General features: G+C 41.3%; 1 protein-coding gene across 9 annotated transcripts in view; it reads left to right on the top strand.

Annotated features, from left to right (window-relative positions):
- Positions 1 to 19649, top strand: part of tgs1 (trimethylguanosine synthase 1) — a 77424-nt gene that overhangs the window by 14481 nt on the left and 43294 nt on the right. For 7 of the 9 annotated variants that reach the window (XR_005943318.1, XM_041189934.1, XM_041189935.1 and 4 more), the window contains 6 exons: positions 1063 to 1186; positions 6850 to 6936; positions 9076 to 9235; positions 9712 to 10105; positions 10951 to 11112; positions 11820 to 11963. Coding sequence is in view for 8 of the 9 variants with exons in the window: in XM_041189934.1 (XP_041045868.1) it covers positions 1063 to 1186; positions 6850 to 6936; positions 9076 to 9235; positions 9712 to 10105; positions 10951 to 11112; positions 11820 to 11963 (1071 nt within the window). In the remaining variant the exon portion in view is untranslated. The remainder of the gene's footprint in view (positions 1 to 1062; positions 1187 to 6849; positions 6937 to 9075; positions 9236 to 9711; positions 10106 to 10950; positions 11113 to 11819; positions 11964 to 19649) is intronic. The other 2 variants (XM_041189932.1, XM_041189936.1) reach the window with 2 other exon arrangements.

Below are 19649 nucleotides of genomic sequence, written 5' to 3'. Positions count from 1 at the left end.
ATTTAGAACAAGTTTTATTTTATAGGTAGATTGAAGATGGGCAAGTGAAGTTTAGTTTAGAATCTCCCATCTTCTCTTGCAGTGGTCAATACCGGTATTCTTTTTCTTTTTATTCCTGGATGTCTAAGTCTAAACAGAACTTAATATGGGTATTCAACTGATGGTATTAGAGTAGTTGAGCCTTCAGTTGCAGTAAAGACAGGTGAGCTTTTTTTCCATGTACCTTCATCCTTAAAGAATGTTTGTGAGCTGGGTTCAGATTTTTGCTTTTTAACTGTAAGAAGCAACATTAATCTCAACACATAGTTGTAGATTACATCTAAAGGGCCGTGGCAGCTGTTTCTTTATCTTATCTGTATTTGTGTAACTGTCCTATAACTTGAGGCAGCCGTCATCTACATTAGATTGTGCTAAACTTAGTACTTTCATTAATAAAGTCGCCATGATGTATTGATCTGCAGTGTCTCACCATCTGTTCTGCAATACCTACTGTATATTGTCCCATCTGCTTTGGAACTGTTTCTCCAGCAAATAAAATGGTCAGGATTTGGTTTAACTATCTAGGTCCAAAAGAGTACAACCAAGTTTGTTTCTGTAGAGATACAAAATCCACACAACTAAAAGATTTTATTTTTAAAAAGTATGCTGCTGATCAATTAAACTTATGCAAGCTAGTTTTTGACTCTTATGAAGACGCCGTAGTGTCGTTCTACTAAAGATATGTGAAACCTCCCCTTAAAGTTGTGCATCATGAAGTTGTTTCTGTTTTGTAATAATGCAGTGTGCTCTATATTAATCAGGTTGATCAATCAAATATGAATTAAAAAGGCTCAAGCACACAGTAGTTGAGCAGAATGGCAGGCATGTCTCTGGTCATGATTGGATTCAAAAATGAACAAGTTCCAAAAAACTTAAGTTGTAGTCCACAACATTTAAAGTCATGTAGTTAGGACGAGTGTCACCAGGAGAGTAATCTGTGTTACCATCTGAACAGCAAAAACCCTGTCTTTTGAAAGTTATTTAAAATGGTTCATCCAAAGAATTTATGATTGACTGTGCCAGCAGATCCTTCTAAAACTTCCAGCAAAGCATTAAAAACTGATGCTGCAGCAAGAAAAAGTCAGAACAGTGGAGATGAGGAGGAGGATGATCCACCCGAACCTAGACCAGTAAAGATGAAGAGAAGGTGAATACCCCTGAGCTCGTATTTAAGCTCACTTCATTTCATCTTCATGATGTCTGCCCTGTGTATTTAGAATGGAAACTGAGCTGGTTATGTATAGCTGGTCATTGTTAGAAAAAAGCATAGATGAAAGAAATGGGAAACACAGAGTAAGATGTTAGCTGTAGAAATAACATAAAGAGAACATAAGTGCAGGAGTAGGCCATTCAGCCCCTCAAGCCTACGCAGCCATTTAACTAGATCATGGCTGATCATCTACCTCAATGCCATCTTCCTGCACTATCCCCATATTCCTTAATGTCATTAGTATCTAGAAATCTATTGACCTCTGCTTTTAACATGCTCAATGATTGATCCTCCACAGATCTCTGGGGTAGAGAATTCCAAAGACTTACCACCCTCTGACTGAAGAAATTCCACCTCATCTTGGTCCTAAATGGCCTACCTCTTATTCTGAGACTTTGTTCTCTGATTCTAAACCCCCAACCGGGGGAAACAGCCTCCCTACATCTACTCTGTTGAGCCTTGTAAGAATTTTGTACACTTCAATGAGATCACCTCTCATTCAGGATACAGGCCCAGTCTCATCGTTCCTTAGAAGACAATCCTGCCATCCTCAGGATTAGTCTGGTGAACCTCCATTGCACGCCCCCTATGGCCAGTTTTTCCTTCCTTGGGTAAGGAGACAAAAAATGCACACAATACTCCAGGGGTGGTCTCATCAAGGCTCTATACAACTGCAGCAAGATTTCCTTATTCTTAAACTCAAATCCCCTTGTAGTAAAGGCTAAAATGCCATTTGTCTTCTTAATTGCTTGTTGCACCTGCATATTAGTTTTCAGTGACTGATGAACAAGAACACCCAGGTTTCTTTTGACTTCAAGTTTCCCAATCTCTCCCCATTTAAAAAATACTCTGCATTTCTGATTTTCCTACCAAAGTGGTTAACTTCACATTTTTCCACAGAATATTTCATCTTCCATGTTCTTGCCCACTCAGTCTGTCTAAATCTCATTGAAGCCTCGTTGCATCCTCCTCACAACTCACATTCCCACCAAGTTTTGTGCCATCAGCAAACGTGGAAATATTATATTTGATTCCCACATCCAAATCATTTATATAGATTGTAAATAGCTGGGGCCCCAAGCACTGATCCTTGCAGTACCCCGCTAATAGCCTGCCCAACTGAGAATGCTCTGTTTATCCCTGCTGTTTTCTGTCCATTAACCAATCCTCAATCCTTGCCAGTATATTTCCCTAATTCCATGAGCCCTAATTTTGCTTATTAACCTCCTGTGTGGGACCTTAGCGAAAGCCTTCTGAAAATCCAAATACACCAAGTCCAATGGTTCTCCCTTATCTATTCTTTTAGTAACGTCCTCAAAGAACTCCCAAAAGGTTTGTCAAACATAATTTCCCTTTCATAAATACATGTTGATTCTGCCCAATCTCACAATTATTTTCTAAATGCTCCATTATCACATCCTTTAGAATAGATTCTAGCATTTTCCCTAATACTGATGTCAGGCTCACAGGTCTATTTTCTCTCTCCCTCGTTCTTAAAAAGTGGAGTCACGTTTGCTACCTTCAAAACTCCAGGCACCATTCCACAATCTATAGAATTTTGAAAGATGATTCCCAATGCATCCACGCTTTCTACAGCCACCTGTTCAACAGTCTGGGATGTATCTCATTATGTCCAGGGGATTTATTGACTTTCAGCCCCATTAATTTCTCCAGCACTACTTGTTTTCTAATACTAATTTCTTTTAGGTCCTCAATCTCACTAATCTCTTGGCTCCCCAATATTTCAGGGAGGTTTCTTGTGTCTTCCTTCATGAAGACGGGCACAAAATATTGGTTTAGTTTCTCTACCATTTCCTTCTTACCCAATTTCTATTCTCCATTCTCTGCCTGTAATGGACCCACATTTGTCTTTACTAACCCTTTCCTTTCTACATAGCTATAGAAGCTTTTACAGCTTGTTTTTATGATCCTCGCTAGTTTAATTTTATATCCTGTTTTCTCTTTGTCAACTTCTTGGTTCTGTTTTGTTGAATTTTAAAATGCTCCTAATCCTTAGGCTTACTACATTTTTTGGCAACTTTCCATATCTCTTCCTTTGATCTGATAGAATCCTTAACTTGTTAGCCATGGTTGGATCACTTTTCCTACTGGTTTTTTGCACCACAAAGGAATGTAAATTTGTTGCAAACCTTGTATTATTTAAAAGCTAGCCATTGCCCACCTACGGTCATACCTTTTAATGTAGTCCCCCAGTGTATGTCAGCCAACTTGCCCTTCATACCTTCATAGTTTTCTTTTAGATTAAAGACCCTACTTCCAGCATGAACTACATCATTTTCAAACTTCATGTAAAATTTTATCATATTATGGTCAGTCTTCCCTAAAGGCTCCTTTACAATGAGATTAAGTAGTCCTTTCCCATTGCACAATACTAGATCTAAAATAGCCCATTCTCTAATTGGTTCCCCAACATTGTTCTAGAAAACTATCGTGTATACATTCAAGGAAAGTGTCCTCCTCAGCATCAGTGCTAATTAGGTTTAGAGGTAGATTGAAGTCCCCCATGATTACTGTATTCCTTGTTGCACGCACCTCTAATTTCCTGATTTACTTCATGCCTCTACATTACCATTACTATTTGGTGGCCTAAAGTTTGCTGCCCTTTGCTGTTTCTTAGCTCGATCCAAACTGATTCTACATCTTGGTCTTTGAATCTCAGATCCTCTCTCACTAATGTACTGATCCCATGCTTTATTAACCACGTGACCCCACCTACTTTTCCTTTTTGCCTGTCCTTCCTAAATGCCGACAACCCTTAAACTTCAGTTTCCAGCCTTGGTCATCCTCCAACCATGTCTCCATAACGGCAATTAGATCATACCTATTTACTTCTATTTATGCTGTCAATTCATCTACATCATTGCAAATGCTGTGCGCATAGATTATGTTAATACTTAAATCATGTATAAGTGGATTTCACTGCAGTTCTTTTTGTTGGCAAATATGGTAACACACTCCAAATTTCTTCAGTCTCTGATGTACTTGAGATTATTTATAGTAATGCAATCATCTGACAAACCATGAGAAGCAACATATCTCAGGACAATTGAACTATTTTACAGCATGGTTGAGTGATCTTGTAATATGAAGGTAACATTTAACAATCACAGCCTCTCCTTTACTAATTATGGAGAACCCTTACCAGTAAATCTGTGGCCATAAATTAATGCTGACATTTTTGTTTAAATTAAAGGATGATATTGAAGATTTATTCGGGAAGATTGATTAACTAAGAATTGCTGAAGTAATTTGGTTTACAGCCATGTTATCTGGTGCAGACCTATAACTGATGAGCCTTTAATAAGCTTAATTAATATTATGTTTATTATATATAATAGTAAGTGTATCTTATTTTCTCCCTGATGACTGAACGAAGGTGTTTTGCAAAGTGGTCACCCAGTCTGCGTTTGGTCTTCTCAATGTTGAGGAGACCGCTTTGTGAGCAGCGAATACACTAGACTAAATTGAAAGACGTATAAGTAAATCGCCGCTTCACCTGGAAGGAGTGTATGGGGTCTTGAGCATTGAGGAGGGAGGAGGTAATGGGGCCGGTGTTACACCTCCTGCGATTGCACGAGAAAATGCCGTGGGAAGGGGATGAGGTGTTGGGGGGTGATAAAGGAGTGGACCAGGGTGTCGTGGAGGGAATGGTTCCATTGGAATGCCGACCGGGTGGTGGTGGGGGAAGATGTGTTTGGTGGTGGCATCATGCTGGAGTTGGCGGAAATGGTGAAGTTTAACCCTTTGAATGTGGGGGCTGATGGGCTGGAAAGTGAGGACAAGGGGAGCCCTATCATGGTTCTGGGAGAGAGGGGAAGGGGTGAGGGCAGAAGTGTGGGAACTTTTTTTTTCTTATTCATTCACAGGATGTGGGCTTTGCTGGCTGGGCCAGCACTTATTGCCCATCCCTAGTTGCACTTGAGAAGGTGGTGGTAAACTGCTTTCTTGAACCACTGCAGCCCATGTGGTGTAGGTACACCCACAGTGCTGTTAGGAAGAGAGTACCAAGATTTTGACCCAGCGACATTGAAGGAGCAGCGATATATTTACAAATCAGTATGGTGAATGACTTGGAGGGGAACTTCTAGGTGGTGGTTTTCCCATCTATCTGCAGCCCTTGTCCTTCTAGATGGTAGTGGTCATGGGTTTGGAAGGTGCTGTCGAAGGAGCCTTGATGAATTCGTGCAGTGTATCTTGTAAATGGTACACACTGCTGCTACTGTGTGCCAGTGATGGAAGGAGTAAATATTTGTGGATGTAGTGCCATCAAGCAGGCAGCTTTGTCCTGGACAGTGTCAAGCTTCATGAGTGTTGTTGGAGCTGCACTCATCAAGTCAAGTGGGGAGTATTTCATCACATTCCTGACGTGTGCCTTGTAGGTGGTGGATAGGCTTTGGGGAGTCAGGAGGTGAGTTCCTCATTTCACGATTCCTAGCTTGTAGCCACAGTATTTATATGGCTAGTCCAGTTCAGTTTCTGGTCAATAGCAACACCCAGGATGTTGATACTGGGGGATTCAGTGATGATAATGCTTGGATTCTCTCTTGTTCGTGATGGCCGTTGCCTGGCACTTGTGTGATGCGAATGTTACTTGTCACTTGCCAGCCCAAGCCTGGATATTGTCCAGGTCTTGCTGCATTTGGACACGGACTGTTTCAGTAAGTGAGGAGTCGAGTATGGTGCTGAACGTTGTGCAGTCATCAGCGAACATTCCCACTTCTGACCTTATGATGGAAGGAATTAGGTCAAACATTGTTGAGGGCCCTGTCAGCCATGATAGGGGGAATCCTTGGCTGAGGAAAAAAGTCGGAAGTGCCGTTGTGGGTGGTAACATCATCAGAACAGATGTGACATAGACAGAAACTGGGAGAATGAAATAAGTCTGGAATAAAAAGCTGGCATCAGAATTGGCGACCGTGTAACTACTGGATTGTTGTAAAAAAGATAATAAAATCCATCTGGTTCACTCATGTCCTTTATGGAAAGAAATTTTTCTATCCTTACCTACTCTGGCCTATATTCCTTACAGGAAGTAGAGTGTCAGGAGGTGTAGTTGAGGTCGCTGTGGCAGTTGGTGGGCTTGTATTGAATATTAGTGAACAACCTATTGCCAGAAATGGAGACAGAGAAGTCAAGGAAGGGAAGTGTTGGAGATGGACCAGGTGAAGATGAGAGAAGGGTGGAAATATGTACTTTTGAAGTCTACCACTACCCCCTCAGTTCACAGTACTTCCATGTTTTGTGTCTTCTGCCAATTTTGAAATTTGCAATTTTTCAGATCCTCAAAACCACAGTGAAAGGGTAATATTAAATTGCATTCGTGCTCTTTATAACGTTCACAATTTTACAGCAAATAGGAATCAGGAACTGGCCCCTGCTGTGAGTAAAGGAATCACTTTTATAGACAATGTAACCTTAAAAACAGGCAATTATGATTCCCCTTCTCAAATCTTTTTAAATTAGAGTTTATGGAAATTAAATCTGAATCTGAGTCTTTTCTTTTTTTAAATGGTCATTTGGCAGGCTTGGGTTCTTTTTTGGCAATTTTATTTGTCAATTTTGATGCTTATCTTTTTTAGTCATGAACTTGATGCTGAAGAGAATCCAGTTGTGACAGTAGAAGATGCCTACTCAGCTCTTGGTTTCAAGTACCATGCAAGTAAAAAGTAAGAATACTGTGAGATGAACAATGACTTAACAAGAAGCTGCACAAGAATGGATCAGCCAAATATCAATTTTATTACCTGACAAAGAAATAACTGAAAAGTAAATGGAAATAAAAATGAACTATTTGATTATGAATGGAATAATATAGATAATCTACTTGCCCACATTTGTGTGTTTATATACATTATTACAAAATAATATTAAAAACGTGTGCTTTTAAGGCAATTTTTCAGCAAATTCAACAATGTATATCTTTTAAAAAAAAAACATTGTTATAATTTTGAGGGCAGTTTATTTTTTGGCTCTCCAAACTCCTGTAATGATAGCTATAACATCAACCAGAAGGGATCTCCTTTATTGTCTATGTCATAGAATGGGGATCACCATTTGTCAGTCTCCTAGAATATCTTCCCCATAGAGCTGCAGTACCTTTTAAACAGTATTGTGTTTGGAGTAGTTCTCAAAGAGTTCTTATTATCCCTCATGATCCTCTAGATGTGTTTATTAACATTGGAAATTCTAGAAATATGGCCCATTCTGAGAAAAATCATTTTTGACATTTAATAAGCTAGAAAAAAAGAGACATGCTATTAAAGCTATATTCAGCAATACTCAATTTCTGTACTATTTAATAAGTTGTTTTCCATCATTTTGGACCCAGTCATGAATCATGTATATTATGGTAATCAATATACTGTTCGGAGTGGTAGCATAATGGCTATGCTACTGGACCAAAAACATGAACACAAACCTAAGACCAGAGATGAAATCACACCACTTTAGCTAGAGAATTTGAATTCAGTTAATTAAATAAATCTGGAATGTAAAGCTGGCATCAGTAATGGTGACCATGTAACTACTAGATTGTTGTAAAAAATAAAATCCATCTGGTTCACTAATGTCCTTTATGGAAAGAAATTGCCATCCTTGCCTAGTCTGGCCTATAGGTGACTCTAGATCCACAGCAATGTGGTTGACTCTTAACTGCCCTCTGAAACGGCCTAGCAAACCACCCAGTTGCACCAAACTGTTCACATCATTGCATAGTTCAAGAAGGTGACTCACCACCATCTCTGGAGGGCAATTAAGGATGGGCAATAAATGTTGATCTTGCCAGTGGTCCTCATATCCCATGCATGAATTAAATTCTATTCTATTTTGCCCCAGTTCTCTCTCTCTCATTCTACTTTATCTTTCTCTCATAAATCTCTCCCTACCTCTCTTATGTAGGACTTGATGCTTCTATGTTACAATTCTATTTAAATAGGCAAGAGATAAAATACTCCAATTATCTATGTTATTGATAAAATGAAGTTAGTTCAATCAACTCTGTAATTTTATCTTAATAAAAAACCTTCCTGTGTTAGTATCAGCTTAGAGAAACAACAAACACCTAGAAATTGGGGCCTCTAGATCTTCACTAAAATTCAGATTATTTGAACAATTACAGAGTGAGCAGGAAGTAATAGTCAGCCAGCCACTAAAGGATCAACTCATCTCATTTCAAACCTTCAATGTGCTGAAAGATAGCCAGGCACAACCTTACATCAGCTCTTGTTAAGCTACAATTTCCATAGTAACCTCACACTGAACTTTCTTAGCTAATAAGCTGTTGGCATGGAGAGACCTGACATCCTGTAATTTCTATATGTCCCAAGAGAAAGAATGAGAGACCATACCACACAAATCCTTCACTGACACCAACAGACTTGGCAAAAGAGGAAGCAAGAGTCAGATGACAAGAAACTCAGCAAAAGCATGCAGAAAGAACATTTTCTTTAAGATCTCGTTGGATTTGTCCCTAACAATCTTTCACTAGAAATATTACTTCTCTTTCATCTCTGCTTTTCTTTCTGTAACCAAATAAACGTTGATGACGGAGTAAAGTTTGTGATTGATATTGATATACCCACATTTATAAATTGGCATGGTTACAAATATAGGAAATATGATCCATATTTCTGGCCATAAAATAATAAACAGTTAGTTTCCAACAGCAGTAGCTTAGAGATTTAAATCCCCCTGAAAGTACAAGAGGTTCTAAGACTGTTGCAGTGTTCACCTGCCCTGCACAACACCCTCAAGAAGAATTATTAATCTTAGATGCCTTTGTGTTTTCCTTTAATCTTCACATGCAGCATTTCAAAATTTAGTCATGGACACGCACACTATCGTAATGTCGCTGAGTTGTCCAGACGTCTTGACATGCATCAGCCAGCAGCTACCAAAAATAAACACATATTCTTCAGTGAAGAAGGGGACGTTCTGAAGTTTAAGAAAAGCAGAACCTTGGCAAAGGTAATAAAAATTATACAACACTGGGCTGAGTGATGCAGTGGGTTAGCACCTCTGGTACTGGGTTTGAATTCGGCCCAGACTGATGAGTTGAACCCACTTCCTAGTAAAATTATGGGCTAGAACCAACATTCATGGCCCCAGTCATGCTTTTTCATTGTTAGTAATGATCAAATAGAGGGTTGGAATTTTGACTTTTGCATATTTTCCTTTTATCTTAATATATCTTACTGTCTATTTTTCAAAATAAACTGAAACAAAACCAAATGTTTCTTTTGTGTGTATTAAACTGCTGTTGAAGGTTAAATTACAGATATATTTGAGGTTTTATGCACATATGAAAGTATTAAATAAAGATGCACTAGTTTCAAAACAGCTCTTGATACACAGTCACCTATTATTCTTTAGCGCACTCAACACAGGAAAAGTGAGTGGCATTTTTGGAGTTGATTGATTGCTGTTTATTTTAATGATTTCAGGTGCAAAGATTTCTAAAAGAAGTTGTGCCTTCAGCTGACTCTGAGTCAAATGGCACAGAGACACAACCCGGCATGGTACTTAGCTCTGAGGAATACACCAGCTCTGAGCAGCACCACAGTTCTAAAGCAGAAAGCTCCACTATTTGCGAAAACAGCAACGGTGGAAATAGAGATGAAGGAACTTGTGATGATGGAGAATTCCTAGCTTGTGTCAACGTCCCCTCCAAATTGAATATCTGCAATGAAGGCAACAATGAGCAGCTTCCCGAAATACATGATATGACCGCTGCTCCTACCAAAAACTGTGAACCGTATTCTGACAGACAGCTGGTTCCAATTGATATTCCAGACTTTCTTCTTCCTGATGCTGATGTAACTGAGAGGGCTGATGAATGTATGTATCAAATTACAGGGTGGACTTTAAGGCATCCAGGCCTTTTTTTTGCTGAGTCACAGATTCAAACCACAATTTCAGATTTTCACAGGCTCATTCAATTTTGCAAAAGAACACCTACTGCACAATAAAATTATCACTGGCCCCCAGTGTCCTTTACAACATAAAACCATCTTAATTCATTATTTTTCCACTTTTGGTACAAATGTGTGGGTACATGCTTTGTATTATGCTTGCTATAAAGCGTTCTGACTAATTTTGTAATAAGTTTATACCAATGAACATTTGAGCACAAGTTTAAAAAGTAATCTTCACCTGTTTTAAAAAATATGTTTTGCTATTTAATTTTTCTCATTCCTTTATGCTCTCCCTTGCCATTTACAAGCCTCTGAGCAAGATGGTGGACATTTGAACTTCTGCAAAACCTCTTAGCGTTGCTTTGTAGCTGACCTGTTTGGTGCATCTAAGAGCACCTTGGGTGAAATTATCCCCTCCACCCCTTTAGGAATTTCGGGTTTCTGCTGGGTTCTTTGGTGACCCAGCCAACATTGAGAACTCTTGTCACTCAATGACTGCCGTGTTTGCTTAAAAGCAAATGTTCCTCTACTTTAGAGTACTTCACTGTATGTGCACAGGAGTCCAGAGTCGACACACTCTGATATATTCCTGAAAAGCGTAAGTCAATTTTTAAAAATATTTAGCTAACTGTAGGAACAACACTGATGAAAATTCATGTTTTCTGGTAGAATGCAGCACATGTACGGACATCAATGTGCACCTGTTTTTAGCTGAAAAATTAATCTATTTTAATAAATAAGTGTTAATCCATTGCAGCTCTTTTGCAGCACAACAAATGAAGAGTCTTAGAAAGGATAAAAAGCGAAGGAAGAAAAAGAAAGTTTTTCATATACCGCCTGATATTGTAGCCGTTCCAGAATTGACCAAGTACTGGGTTCAGCGTTATAGACTGTTTTCGCGCTTCGACGAGGGAGTCAAACTTGACCAGGGTTGGTAATTGAACTTTTTGCTCTTGTTATGTTTTCTTTTTCGTACCTCTGAACCCGTCCTGCATGTCACACCACACTAGGGATCAGATTGACATTGTGTAGCTGGTGACTGCATTGTTTCACGTTGCAAGTGCGGTGTTCTTTTGGATACACACTTGTCTTGTTTGGAATCCTTGGGTGAATGGTCATCCATTTGCTCCACTTTCCTTGTACTCATGTTGCTCATAGGTATATTGGTCTTATGGTCTGTTGCACATTTGCGTGCATCGTTAATAGTGTCAATTCCTTTATGTTTATGATAGAATCCCCTCTTACTCCCTTTTCTCTCACTATAGAACTCCGAATATAAATGGAGGAGCATTTCATATCTACATTGAAAAGCTGAGAGCTGTGTTTAGCATTCTGTGTGTGGCAATAGGACTTTCTAGATTCCCACTTGGCAGCATTAGTATTGAAATATCAGTTATCCTGGGCATCAGCTTGTTCTTGCGTTCAAGTGCAGCTGGTTGCAGGGGAAGGGCACTTTTATCCTGGTGTACAATTAAGAGTGCGGTTATAATGGTAATGTGAGGCTGGAGGGGTGCTGTGCCCCTCCAACTAACGACTTTGTACCTATAATGCATTTCAAATTTGTATAGCACCATCTGTGCCATAAAATGAAGCTATTTACATGCACCACAAACGTGAATCGTGTTTTTATCTTCTAGAAGGCTGGTTTTCAGTCACTCCTGAGAAGATTGCTGAGCACATTGCCAATCGTGTCATGCAGAGTTTCCACTGTGATATCATTTTGGATGCATTTTGTGGAGTTGGAGGCAATTCAATTCAGTTTGCATTAGCTGGGAAAAGAGGTACAGTACCACAACTTTGAGTTGCTTATTCTACCATCCTGCAGAAATCCAATTACGTCTGTATAATGCATTGTAGTAGGAACTTGTATTTTGTGGTCATTTACTAATGTAGAATGACCATGTAGATAAAGGTAGCTGCATAGGGTACCGACATTCCATACCCAGCTCTTCTTTTATGAAACTGAATCACTTCTTATTGTTAAGGTGATGTGGATCAGATTTGATTAATTGAGCATAGTTGCTGTATTCATATTTAATTCTGAATGCCTTTTCTGCAACGGGTAGGTAATGTGCTGATATGTTCATGCTGATTATGAAATCTTTAATGGTAGCTACCATGACTACATAGTTAAACCTTTTAGGTAATGAATAGCGATTTGAATGGCTTCAAATAATAAAAATCTATACAAAGATCTGGTCCAATGATGAGTAGAATTTAGTTATTTTTTTTGCTGATGGTATTTGAAGGGTTCAAGTCTGGTAAAGTGCATGTCAGTGTTTACTTTTGGAATTTCTTGCCCTTATCAAGTTAACTTTGTTGGTACTGGAATATGATGTACTTTTCAACATTTTACATCCAAGCACTCCCAAATCAGATAATGTATGAGTTAGGTTTGGCATAAATTCCCCTGGTTGATCTGAATCTCAGAAAAGCAACCCAACAGCTCCAGTGTAGCATTTCTTCTTTACTCCCTGTCCTTACAGTTGCTCTCAATGACGTTGCTTATTAGTGCTGAATCATTCGCAGTTTTGTGACGAATTAAGTTGGGAGACGAAACTCATCCTATTCATCTTGATTAAGTTTTACATAGGTTCTAGAGGTCAAGGTGCCCTGTTCCGACACCACAAACCACAAGTCACGTTTCAATTTTCTTCTTACCTTACTGATAACAGTCAGAGATGCATTTGCTAAGCTTGGAGATGACATTTTTTATATACTGAATTTGTTTAGTTTCCTGATGAAGGCTAGAATTTTAAGATAATGGAGTGAATCAAGGGCTAAAACTGTCAAAAAAAGAATCATTTTTCTGCAACTAGTAGGTATTAGTTAGATTTCAGGTTGAGCTCATAAAGGAAGAGAGTTATTTGCAATGTCTTGGATGCTGCATCACCTAACCTTGAATACCTTTGTGTTAAAACTTTACTACTCCTCCAACCTTAATTTGTTTTTTGAAAATATATTACCAAATGGTAATTTTACTTTATTATCATCTTATTTGGAATTATATCTAATTTTCATAAATGACATAAGAAACCAGAGATCAGGCTATGCCAGACTTGGTATTGAGCAACGAGAGAGGATCAATTGATAACCTCAGTGAAGGGACCCCTAGGTAGCAGCGATCATAATATGGTTGAATGTTACATTCATTTTGAGGGAGAAACGAGTGCATCCAAGATTGAAGCCATTCAAATCGCTATTCATTACCTAAACTTAAATAATGGAATTATGAGGGCATGAAAGCAGAGCTAGGTAAAGTGAACTAGCAAATGAGGTTAAAGGATATGTCAATAGAAGTTCAGTGGCAGACATTTAAAGAGATATTTCAGAATAGATACATTCCAATGAAAGAGAGAAATTACGAGGGGAGGGCTCACCATCCGTGGTTAAGTAAAAAAGTTAAAGACCATATCAAACTTAAAGAAAAAGCATAAAATTACATAAAAACAGGTGGCAGGTCAGATAATTGGAAATAATATAAATAACAGTAATGAATGACAAAATGGTTAATGAGGGAAAAATTAGAGTATGAAAGAAAGAATAGTACAAGTTTCAATACATATTTAAATAAGAAAAGAGTTAACAATGTGGGTGTTGGTTGTATAGGGAGTGCATCTGGGGAATTGATAATGGAAAGTTGGGAGATGCCGGATGAATTAAACAGATATTTTGCTTCGGTCTTCCCTATAGAGGACACAAGTAACATCCCAGAAAAAGCTGTAAATCAGATAATGGAAGAGAGGGAGGAACTCAGGAAAATTACAATCACCAGGGAAGTGGTATTAAGCAAATTGTTGGGACCACGGGCTGACAGATCCCCAGGTCCGGATGGACTTCACCCAGAGGTCTTGAAAGAAGTAGCTAGTGAGATAGTTGATGCACTGGCCTTAATTTTCCAAAATTCCCTAGATTCAGGGAAGGTTCCATTAGATTGGAAAATAGCAAATCTAACTTCTTTATTCAAGAAGGGAGGGAGACAGATAGCAGGAAACTATAAGCCGGTTAGTCTAGTATCTGTCATAGAGAAAATGTTAGAAGCTATTATTAAAGATGTTATAGCAGGCCACTTAGAGAAATTCAAGGCAATCAGGCAGGGTCAACACAGTTTTGTAAAAGGGAAATCATGTTTAACCAATTTATTGAAATTCATTGAAGGAGTCAGGTGTGCTGTGGATAAAGAACTGTCCTTAGATTTCCAGAAGGCATTTGACAAAGTGCCACATCAAAGGTTATTGCAGGAAAATAAAAGCTCATGGTGTAGCGAGTAACATATTGATAAAAACAAAAAAACTGCGGATGCTAGAAATCCAAAATAAAGACAGAATTACCTGGAAAAACTCAGCAGGTCTGGCAGCATCGGCGGAGAAGAAAAGAGTTGACGTTTCGAGTCCTCATGACCCTTCGACAGAACTTGAGTTCGAGTCCAAGAAAGAGTTGGAATATAAGCTGGTTTAAGATGTGTTGGGCGGGGGGGGGGGGGGGGGGGGGGGGGGGGGGGGGGAGAGAGAGAGAGAGAGAGAGAGAGAGAGAGAGCGAAGTGGAGGGGGGTGGTGTGGTTGTAGGCAAAAGCAGTGATAGAAGCAGATCATCAAAAGATGTCACACGCAACAGGACAAAAGAACACATAGGTGTTAAAGTTGGTGATATTATCTAAACGAATGTGCTAATTAGGAATGGATGGTAGGGCACTCAAGGCATAGCTCTAGTGGGGGTGGGGAGAGCATAAAAGATTTGAAATATTTAAAAATAATGGAAATAGGTGAGAAAAGAAAAATCTATATAATTTATTGGAAAAAAACAAAAGGAAGGGGGAAACAGAAAGGGGGTGGGGATGGAGGGGGGAGCTCAAGACCTAAAGTTGTTGAATTCAATATTCAGTCTGGAAGGCTGTAAAGTGCCTAGTCGGAAGATGAGGTGTTGTTCCTCCAGTTTGCGTTGGGCTTCACTGGAACAATGCAGCAAGCCAAGGACAGACATATGGGCAAGAGAGCAGGGTGGAGTGTTAAAATGGCAAGCGACAGAGAGGTTTGGGTCATTCTTGCGGACAGACCGCAGGTGTTCTGCAAAGCGGTCGCCGAGTTTACGTTTGGTCTCTCCAGTGTAGAGGAGACCACATTGGGAGCAACGAATGCAGTAGACTAAGTTGGGGGAAATGCAAGTGAAATGCTGCTTCACTTGAAAAGAGTGTTTGAGCCCTTGGACGGTGAGGAGAGAGGAAATGAAGGGGCAGGTGTTGCATCTTTTGCGTGAGCATGGGGTGGTGCCATAGGAGGGGCTGATGGAGGAGTGGACCAGGGTGTCCCAGAGGGAGCGATCCCTATGGAATGCCAATAAGGGGGGGTGAAGGGAAGATGTGTTTGGTGGTGGCATCATGGCGGAAATGGCGGAGGATGATCCTTTGAATGCGGAGGCTGGTGTGGTGATAAGTGAGGACAAGGGGGACCCTATCATGTTTCTGGGAGGGAGGAGAAGGCATGAGGGTGGATGCGCGGGAGATGGGCCGGACACGGTTGAGGGCCCTGTCAACCACCGTGGGTGGAAATCCTCGGTTAAGGAAGAAGGAGGACATGTCAGAGGAACTGTTTTTGAAGGTAGCATCATCGGAGCAGATGCGACGGAGGCGAAGGAACTGAGAGAATGGGATGGAGTCCTTACAGGAAGTGGGGTGTGAGGAACTGTAGTCGAGGTAGCTGTGGGAGTCGGTGGGTTTGTAATGGATATTGGTGGACAGTCTATCACCAGAGATTGAGACAGAGAGGTCAAGGAAGGGAAGGGAAGTGTCAGAGATGGACCACGTGAAAATAATGGAGGGGTGGAGATTGGAAGCAAAATTAATAAATTTTTCCAAGTCCCGACGAGAGCATGAAGCAGCACCGAAGTAATCATCGATGTACCGGAGAAAGAGTTGTGGAAGGGGGCCGGAGTAGGACTGGAACAAGGAATGTTCCACATACCCCATAAAGAGACAGGCATAGCTGGGGCCCATGTGGGTGCCCATCGCTACACCTTTTATTTGGAGGAAGTGAGAGGAGTTGAAGGAGGAATTGTTCAGTGTGAGAACAAGTTCAGCCAGACGGAGGAGAGTAGTGGTGGATGGGGATTGTTCGGGCCTCTGTTTGAGGAAGAAGCTAAGGGCCCTCAGACCATCCTGGTGGGGGATGTAGGTGTAGAGGGATTGGACGTCCATGGTGAAGAGGAAGCGGTTGGGGCCAGGGAACTGGAAATTGTTGATGTGACGTAAGGTGTCAGAGGAATCACGGATGTAGGTGGGAAGGGACTGGACAAGGGGAGAGAGAAGGGAGTCAAGATAACGAGACATGAGTTCTATGGGGCAGGAGCAAGCTGAGACGATCGGTCTACCGGGGCAGTTCTGTTTGTGGATTTTGGATGGGAGATGGAAGCGGGCCGTCCGAGGTTGGGCGACAATCAGGTTGGAAGCTGTGGGAGGAAGATCCCCAGAAGAGATGAGGTCAGTGACGGTCCTGGAAACAATGGCTTGATGTTCAGTGGTGGGGTCATGGTCCAGGGAGAGGTAGGAGGAAGTGTCTGCGAGTTGACGCTCAGCCTCCATCATTTTCACTTGGTCCATCTCTGACACTTCCCTTCCCTTCCTTGACCTCTGTCTCAATCTCTGGTGATAAACTGTCCACCAATATCCATTACAAACCCACCGACTTCCACAGCTACCTCGACTACAGCTCCTCACACCCCGCTTCCTGTAAGGACTCCATCCCATTCTCTCAGTTCCTTCGCCTCCGTCGCATCTGTTCCGATGATGCTACCTTCAAAAACAGTTCCTCTGACATGTCCTCCTTCTTCCTTAACCAAGGTTTTCCACCCACGGTCGTTGACAGGGCCCTCAACCGTGTCCGGCCATCTCCTGCGCATCCGCCCTCACGCCTTCTCCTCCCTCCCAGAAACATGATAGGGTCCCCCGTGTCCTCACTTATCACCCCCACCAGCCTCCGCATTCAAAGGATCATCCGCTGCCATTTCCGCCAACTCCAGCATGATGCCACCACCAAACACATCTTCCCTTCACCCCCCTTATCGGCATTCCGTAGGGATCGCTCCCTCCGGGACACCCTGGTCCACTCCTCCATCACCCCCTACTCCTCAACCCCCTCCTATGGTACTACCCCATGCCCACACAAAAGATGCAACACCTGCCCCTTCATTTCCTCTCTCCTCACTGTCCAAGGGCCCAAACACTCTTTTCAAGTGAAGCAGCATTTCACTTGCATTTCCCCCAACTTAGTCTACTGCATTTGTTGCTCCCAATGTGGTCTCCTCTACATTGGAGAGACCAAACGCGGATTAGGTTAAACACCTTAAACCAGCTTATATTTCAACTCTTTCTTGGACTCGAACTCAAGTTCTGTCGAAGGGTCATGAGGACTCGAAACGTCAACTCTTTTCTTCTCCGCCGATGCTGCCAGACCTGCTGAGTTTTTCCAGGTAATTCTGTTTTTGTTTTGGAGTAACATATTGACATGGATAGAAGCAGAGTTGGCAGAAATGGGTCTTTTTCTGGTTCTCTTAATTCATATGTTTGTAGTGTTAGAAAATTTAGCAACCATTCCTTCAGCCCCTTCATCCAACTCGTTTATATAAATTGTAAAAAGTTAAGGCCCCAGCACAGATCCCTGTGGCACACCACTCCTCACATCCTGCCAACCAGAAGATCCATTTATGCCAACTCTCTACTTCCTGTTAGCTGGCCAATCTTCTATCCATGCCAATATGTTACCCTTACACCATGGGCAGAATCTTCTGGTCGGCATGCGGAGGCATAAAAGGACACGTGGTGACGTCGGGCGTGTGTCCCAATGTCACCGCGCGTCATTCTGCTCTTCCATTTGGCGGGCACGCACCAGAGTCAGCTGTGCACCCGCCGAACTGTCAGGCCTGTTAAGGCCATTAGTGAACTAATGACCTCTGAAGAAGAGTCATACTGACTCGAAACGTTAACTCTGTCTTTCTCTCCACAGATGCTGTCAGACCTGCTGAGTTTTTCCAGCATTTTTTGTTCTTGTTTCAGATTTCCTGTATCCGCAGTATTTTGTCTTTATTATAATGAACTAATTAAAGCAATTATCAGGGCTGCCCATCCAACCTTAAGGTTGGCGGGCAGGCGAAGAGCCCAGGCAGCTCTCGTGAAACTTCATCCACGGGCGAGATGAGGTTTCATGAAGGGTTGAACAAAATAATTGAATAAAAATTTGAATTAAAATTCATAAACATGTCCCAATTTATGTGACGCTGTCACATGTGGGGACATTTTTGAATAATTTTATTTTTTTATTTTTACCATCATTGGCACTGAACTTAATCTCCCTGAGGCACATGCGCGAAAGAGCACAGGCCTGACTCTCCCTCCTCCCCGCCCGGGTGCGCATCATGCTGGGCGGGCCTTAATTGGCCCGCCCGCGTAAAATGGCACACAGTTGATCGCAGGCGGCAATCAGCTCCGCGCCTGCTCCCGACTGGCCCACTCGACGGGGAGAAAATTCTCCCCATGAGTTTTTCTGCAATAACCTTTGATGTGGCACCTTGTCAAATGCCTTCTGGAAACCTAAGTACAAGTAGGAAAGTAAATTCTGAAGAGGACATAAGGAGGCTACAAAGTGACATTGCTAGGTTTACTTTATGGGCAAAGATCTGGCAAATGGAGTATAATGTGGGCAAATGTGAAATTGTTCATTTCGTAGGGAGAATAAGAAACTTATTATCTAAATAGTGAGAGATTGCAGGGCTTTGAGATTCAGGGACGTTTGGGTGTCCCAGTGCATGAATTCCAAAAGGGGCTTGTATACAGGTACAGCAAGTAATTAGGAAAGCTAATAGAATGTTATAATTTATTGTGAGGAGAATTGATTACAAAAGTAGGGAGGTTATGTTTCAGTACAAGTCATTGGTGAGACCACACCTGATGTATTGTGTACAGCACTGGTCTCCTTATTTAAAGAAAGATGTAAATGTGTGAGAAGCAGTTCAGAAAAGGTTTACCAGACTAATACTAGGAGTGGGCGGGTTGTCTTTTGAGGAAAGGCTGAACAGGTTAGGCTTGTATCCACTGGAATTTAAAAGGGTAAGAGGCGACTTAATTGAAACTTTTACACTCCTGAGGGGTCTTGACAGGGTGGATATGGAGACGATGTTTCCTCTTGTGGGAGAATCTAGAACTAGGGGTCAACTTAAAAATAAGAGGTCGCTCATTTAAGACAGAGCTGAGGAGAAATTTTTTCTCTGATGATTGAGTGTCTTTGGAACTCTCTTCCTCAAAAAGCAGTGGAAGCAGAGTCTTTGAATATTTTTAAGGTGGAGCTAGATAGATTCATGATTAACAAGGAGGTGAAAGGTTATTGGAGGTAGGCAGGAATGTGGGGTTGAGGTTACAATCAGATGCGCCATGATTTTAGTGAATGGTGGAGCAGTCTCGAGGAGCCGAGTGGCCTACTCCT

This window comes from Carcharodon carcharias, chromosome 6, assembly GCF_017639515.1.
Source record: "Carcharodon carcharias isolate sCarCar2 chromosome 6, sCarCar2.pri, whole genome shotgun sequence".
Classification (NCBI taxonomy): domain Eukaryota; kingdom Metazoa; phylum Chordata; class Chondrichthyes; order Lamniformes; family Lamnidae; genus Carcharodon; species Carcharodon carcharias.
The sequence above is the reverse complement of the archived record's forward strand: the minus strand, read 5'-3'. Positions and strand labels throughout refer to the sequence as shown.